The sequence below is a fragment of the Polypterus senegalus genome, unplaced genomic scaffold (assembly GCF_016835505.1).
Source record: "Polypterus senegalus isolate Bchr_013 unplaced genomic scaffold, ASM1683550v1 scaffold_6346, whole genome shotgun sequence".
Taxonomy (NCBI): domain Eukaryota; kingdom Metazoa; phylum Chordata; class Cladistia; order Polypteriformes; family Polypteridae; genus Polypterus; species Polypterus senegalus.
This window is the reverse complement of record NW_024384348.1, coordinates 1-6,406: the sequence shown is the minus strand read 5'-3', so window position 1 is coordinate 6,406 and position 6,406 is coordinate 1. Positions and strand designations below refer to the sequence as shown.

Sequence of the window (6,406 nt, the reverse complement as noted above, 5' to 3'; positions counted from 1 at the left end):
CTACGGACATGAAAAAGCAAAACTATATCATTAGAAAATGTTGATATATATTTAAATTTGGACCAAAGTATAGCATGATACTGAATCAAATATATATAAATCAATGTCACAGAAAAAGACAGGCAATGCAGGGAAATATTTATATTGCATAATAAGAAATAGAAAAATACAAACTATTATACATTTAACCATTAATCTTCAGTAAAAAGAAGCAGAAACAGTTTTCAGAGAGTGCAGATTAAAATCGCTGCTGACATTTTAAATGCTTTGGTGACTGTTGGATTAATCTTTTAATTAGGAAAAGCTGGGTATAAAATGAATAAAAAGTGTTAACTCTTCTCTACTATGCAATTGACAGAATGAGTTATAGTATTGCCAGATTAAGACTCCCGCAGGCTTCACAGTGTCACACACATAAAGAGGGTGGGAATGTCTGATAAATAAAGGCAAGTAGCTGATGTAAGATAATAGATAGATAGATAGATAGATAGATAGATAGATAGATAGATAGATAGATAGATAGATAGATAGATAGATAGATAGATAGATAGATAGATAGATAGATAGATAGATAGATAGATAGATAGATAGATAGATACTTTATTAATCCCAAGGGGAAATTCACATACTGCAGCAGCAGCATACTGATTAAAACAATAAAAATAATATTAAATTAAAGAGTGATAAAAATGCAGGTATAACAATGTTAACATTTACCCCCCTGGGTGGAATTAAAGAGTCGCATAGTGTGGGGGAGGAACGATCTCCTCAGTCTGTCAGTGGAGCAGGATGATGACAGCAGTCTGTCGCTGAAGCTGATCCTCTGTCTGGAGATGATCCTGTTCAGTTAACGCAGTGGATGCATGATTGACAGGAGCCTACTCAGCGCCCATCGCTCTGCCACGGATGTCAAACTGTCCAGCTCTGACTACAATAGAGCCTGCCTTCCTCACCAGTTTGTTCAGGCGTGAGTCTTCTTTCTTCTTCCACCACGTAGAAGAGGGCGCTCACCACAACCTTCTGATAGAACATCTGCAGCATCATTTTTCAGATGTTGAAGGATGCCAGTCTTCTAAGGAAGTATAGTTGGCTCTGTCCTCTCTTGCACAGAGCATCAGTATTGGCAGTCCAGTCCAATTTATCATCCAGCTGCACTCCCAGGTATTTATAGGTCTGTACCCTCTGCACACAGTCACCTCTGATAATCACAGGGTCCAGGAGGGGCCTGGGTCTCCTAAAATCCACCACCAGCTCCTTGGTTTTGCTGGTGTTCAGGTGTAAGTGGTTTGAGTGGCACCATTTAACAAAGTCCTTGATTAAGTTCCTATACTCCTCCTCCTGCCCACTCCTGATGCAGCAGTGTCGTCAGCGAACTTTTGCACGTGGCAGGAAATGTATTGGAAATCCAATGTATATAGGCTGAACAGGAATGGTGCAGCATACGTTTGTGAATCCAGTCTACACTGAACAGGTGACAGAGTATGCCACAAAGTTTGTCACCACAGGCCTTGAGGACTGACTCCATCTGATCTTGGTCGAGCTGACAGAAAGGCTACAGTAACTCAAGTAACCATTCCATACAACTGTGGTGAGCAGAAAAACATCTGAGAATGCACATCAGACCCTGAGGCAGATGGTTACAACAGCAGAAAACTAAAGTTAGGTTCCCCTCCTCTCATTCAGAAACAGAAAGCTAAGCCTGTAGTGGGCAGCTTCCCAAAACTGGACAGTAAGAGACTGGAAAAACATACCCTGGGGTCTGATGAATCTCGATTTCTGCTGAGGCACACAGATGGTAGGGTCAGAGTTTGGCACCAGCAGCATGAACACACGCACCCAACTTACCTTGTGTCAACAGTGCAGGCTGAAGGGGCTGCTGTAAAGGTGTGTGGAATATTTTCTTGGCACACTTTGGACCTTTAATACCAATCAATCATTGCTTGAATGCCACAGCCCATTTGAGTACTGTTGCTGACCATGTGCATTTCTTAAAGGCCACAATTTACCCATCTTATAAGGGCTACTTCTAGCACAACAATTCACCAAGTTATAAAGAAAATGGCATCTCAATCTGGTTTTATGAACATGATAATGACTTCAGTGTTCTTTTTCCCAGGCAGATCTGAATTGAATAGAACACCTTTGGGATACGGTAGGATGGAAAATTTGCACTATGAATGTTGTGACAGTTTAGGGCTTTGTCGTCCCCTTGAACCCTCAGACTATACGTCAGACACCAGATAAAAGTCCAAATTATGAATTTATTATAATAATAATGTGCACAAAGCACCGTCCTCTCCACTATACTCATAAACAATACAATTCTTAATCAATAAACAATCCTCCACACTTCCAGATGCGTTGCCACCCTTCCACCCAGCTCAGCTCGTTTGTCTGGAATTTCCCAGAGTCCTTTATAGTCCTTGACCCGGAAATGATTCTGAACCCTCAGTCCATGTGACTTCTTAGCACCTCTGGGTCAGATCAAAAACTCTTCTTATACATCCCAAGAGCAAGTCAATCCTTCTGTCCATGTGACTGGGACGTACTTCCGGGGTGTAGGGAAAAAAGATGTCCTTGTGCCTCCCTGTAGTGACTCCTGGTGGTCCCCAGGGTAGCCAGCAGGGCTGTGCATAAAAACTTCATTGTCCATAATTCCCTGCTGGCATTCGGGGCACCTCCATGCTGCAAGGAGGGCTCCATCTAGCAGCTTGGGGGTATTGGCCGGGATGAATGACCGGCCATATCTCACAATGTATAGCGGACAAATCTAAAGAAATTGCATGATGTAGTCATGTCAACATGGATGAGAAAGGAATGTTTCCAGCATCTTGTGGAATCTATGCCATGAAGAATTGAGGCTGTTTGGAGAGCTAAAAGAAGACTCTACCCAGTTATATTATAGTGGCCCTAAGAATTTGTGCATTGAGTGTCTATTAGTTCATTCATGGTAAAAATGAAAAGTCCAATAAATACTTGTTACTAGAACTGTGGAAGCAGTGTGGCTTCAACAGGACCAACACATTTGTACTCAGACAAAGAAGCCAAGGCTCAGCAAAAAATAAATGTTAGCTGCAAACCACCACAATAAGCATTAAGAACAATCCATGCCAGACCTCTGACAAAGATGACCTGCAATTCATTATCGTAGACTGGCATGAACTGCTCACTTCACCTCAACTACACACAATTAGAAACAGCAGCCCCAGCCAATGCTTTCAACCTTGGGCAGATGGGAGGTACCCAGTCTCTACAAATACATCCATTCTGTAAAATGACAGCAAAGTTAACTTTTGTAATTTGTTGATCCTCTATCTTTTATTGCTTCATCCTCTCCTGCCATTCTAAATAATTATGGAATGTCTCCTAACAATCATTCATTCATATGGATCTCATTATTGTATTCCCCGTAACTGTGACAATGCAGGTTTGTTGCATGCTCCCATCTTCTGTCTGGGAGCCCTTGAACCCGTCACCATCGGTAATGTTACCGATGAGCTTAGCAGTGAGTCAACAACAAAGCAAGGGGATGGTGCAAAAGTGTCAAGTGCTTTTATTAAAAAGTAATCAAAACAAAAACAAAGTGTCCAATTAAAGTGCAGTGCTTCAAAATTCATGAAATAAATAATCTATTAAAACAGACATGAAGTGGAGGTTCAAACCAATAAATAGAAAAAGTCTTCTTAAAAACAACGAGGTTAAAGTAATGCAGGAAAACAGTCTCTTTTAAAATCCAAAACACAACACAAAGCCCGGCGTCTTTATTTTACTTGCGGCTCCCCTGCTTCTGCCGTGTGGGCTTCTCAACAGGGGAGTCGTCATACATGCATCTGACCTTCACTCTGCCTACTTCAGCTGTTCAGTTCGCCTCTCCGATCCCTGGCTCCGGTAGGCTCCTCCTGACAGCGACTTGGGATCCATAGCGACCAGGGTGCCCACGCTGGGGAATACACTCCCCAAGTCCCGACTCCCACTGCCTTCCGCGGCCTTACGCGGAGAGTCATCTGCCTTCCGGTCAATCCCGCTCCATGATCACTCAGCGGGAGTGACGACTAATACTATTCCCCGGGTGTCAGCCCAATACCCAGGCTCCCTGTTCAGCTGCAGCGAGAGCCTGCACCGGCTCTCTGTCTGTCTGTCTGTCTTTCCACTGCTTCCTGCAACCTCCATTCTTTTCTTTCCTTTCTTCTTTCTCTCCCTACTCTAACCGACTCGCGCTTCTATTTATCAAGAGGGCATGGCAGCTGTGGCAAATCAGCGGCCCCAGGAACAATCACGGATGTGGACAGTTTCTCACCTGTGCACTTAGATGAGAAACGTCCACACCACGAATCGCCCCGAGAACCTCTTCAGCCACACTGCCACACCCCCTCACTAAGTCGCAAGCGCGGTGATATTTAAAAGTGGCCCTTTTGTTGTGTGCTGTGGACCCGCTACACCACAGTAACCCACTGGAACCCAAGCAATATGAGCCACTGAAATAACAGGAATAAGAGGGTTTAGAAAATAAAAACATAAAACACTTGTATGGTAGACACATTCTTGATCACAGGTTACAAAAGTGGACAGCTCACCTGGTTTCATCACTCTGTGAAGTTCTGCAGAGCAGGTCTTGAGGTCTGGCCAGTAGTAGTAACAGTTACAGTGAAAAACTCTGTCCACACTTGAGTCTGGTAGTGGGATGTTCTCCACACTGCCCAGTAGAAGCTGTGTCTTTCCAGAGGTGATCTGCTCCTGGAGTCGCTTACTGGCCACCTTGTGAATGTATTCAGAGTAGTCAAGTCCGTACAGCATACCCTTAGAGTCGGTTAGGTACTGAATAGCTTTTTGGAGCCCCAAACCAGGTCCAAAGCCCACTTCCAAGACTGTGCTGTCTGGCTGGATCTGCACCAGTTTTGCTGCATTTCCCTCTAGGGTCTCATTTATGTTCTCCAAAAATGTTTTTACCAGCCAGCCAGTGAATGAATGTGTGGGGTGTCCAAACTGCTGAGTCAGCTTGTTGAAGAGCATAGCTAAGAGAAAAGAAATGATATTGTTGTTATTGCAATTTATTCAACAGAAAGCATACATTATTCTACATTGATACTAATGTATGTAGAGGATATGATTCCAGGATCTTAATGTAAAATTAATTTTGCACATTGCCTGAGCGTATTCAGAAAGCAGCAGAATCTACAATGGGGATAATAAATAAATAAATAAATAAATAAATAAATAGTCTCCATCCACAAATCACTGTTGTACATCTACCTTTATAAACTGTTATGGACCATAATGCATGTAATTCCATCCATCCATTATCCTACCCACTATATCCTAACTACAGGGTCACGGGGGTCTGCTGGAGTCAATCCCAGCCAACACAGGGTGCAAGGCAGGAAATAAACCCCGGGCAGGGTGCCAGCCCACCGCAGTGCATGGAACTGAAAGTAAATAAATTAACTAAAAGGTTCATCAATGCTGTGAGTGCCCACTACTGACCTGATAAATAAAGTAAGTTTCTACACCCACTCAAAACTCTTAAACTTAGCCCTGCACTGAAAAACATTGAGTCAAGTTTCAAGGAATGCTGACCTCTGCTTCACTGCCTCATTGAAGTTTGCATCTGTTTATGTTGTATGAGACAAGTTCAGTTTTCCTTTAGACAGTGCATTTTCATTTATAAGTCCTGAACACTATACATATTCATAGAAATAGTAGTTAAAATAAAACTCCTTAAATGCATAAATAAAAATATAAAAAATACACCTCATTAAAAGCATTAGTTGCGTTAGATGTTGCGTCACAAATGTCTATTCATAAAATGCATTACTTTTTTCATTTCAGCAGATGGCAAATTCCATCCCATACTGCATGGCATACAACTAAATCATATGGATTGCAAATATCATTCTCACAGAAGGAGCATCATAAATACTTTTAGTAATGCAGTTTATTACAATAAAGGTTATGACATGCGATCTGTTTAAATGACAAATGACATTCATTTTATTACCGCATGTATTGCAAAATACATTCCAATAGATGATACACTGCAAAAATGAATGCTGAGGTCCATGTTGATTACTTAGGTTTCAAAACATCTTTGACGGGGTAGCACAGCTAGTATGAATATATTTAATCAAGATACGTTGACAAAACAGAAGAAGAAATAAAATTCTAGTCAACTTAGACCCCATCTGCCTTTGGCTATCTGGTTGTCTATCCATCATTAAGAGTTCAAAGAATGCAATATTGTGTGTGATGCATTGTACTTAAGGGGATTGCTCATTATATACAGTACACAGAACCCACCCCTATGACTTAATGGAGTACTTCATCCAAAAATGATATATTTATTAATATGTTACTTGACTCATGTAGTTTGCAGTGGTGGCTGAAAACATTTTTTAATCTCATATTTTCA

At 41.7% G+C, this 6,406-nt stretch overlaps 1 protein-coding gene across 1 annotated transcript; it reads right to left on the bottom strand.

The window, feature by feature from the left end:
• Window positions 1-768: 768 nt before the first annotated feature.
• LOC120521939 (uncharacterized methyltransferase YdaC-like) lies at window positions 769-5,010 on the bottom strand. Its single transcript, XM_039743202.1, has 2 exons — window positions 4,575-5,010; window positions 769-803 (listed from the first exon to the last, which is right to left on the bottom strand). The coding sequence occupies exons 1-2, from the start codon at window positions 5,008-5,010 to the stop codon at window positions 769-771; spliced, it is 471 nt and encodes a 156-aa protein (XP_039599136.1).
• Between the last annotated feature and the right edge of the window lie 1,396 nt (window positions 5,011-6,406).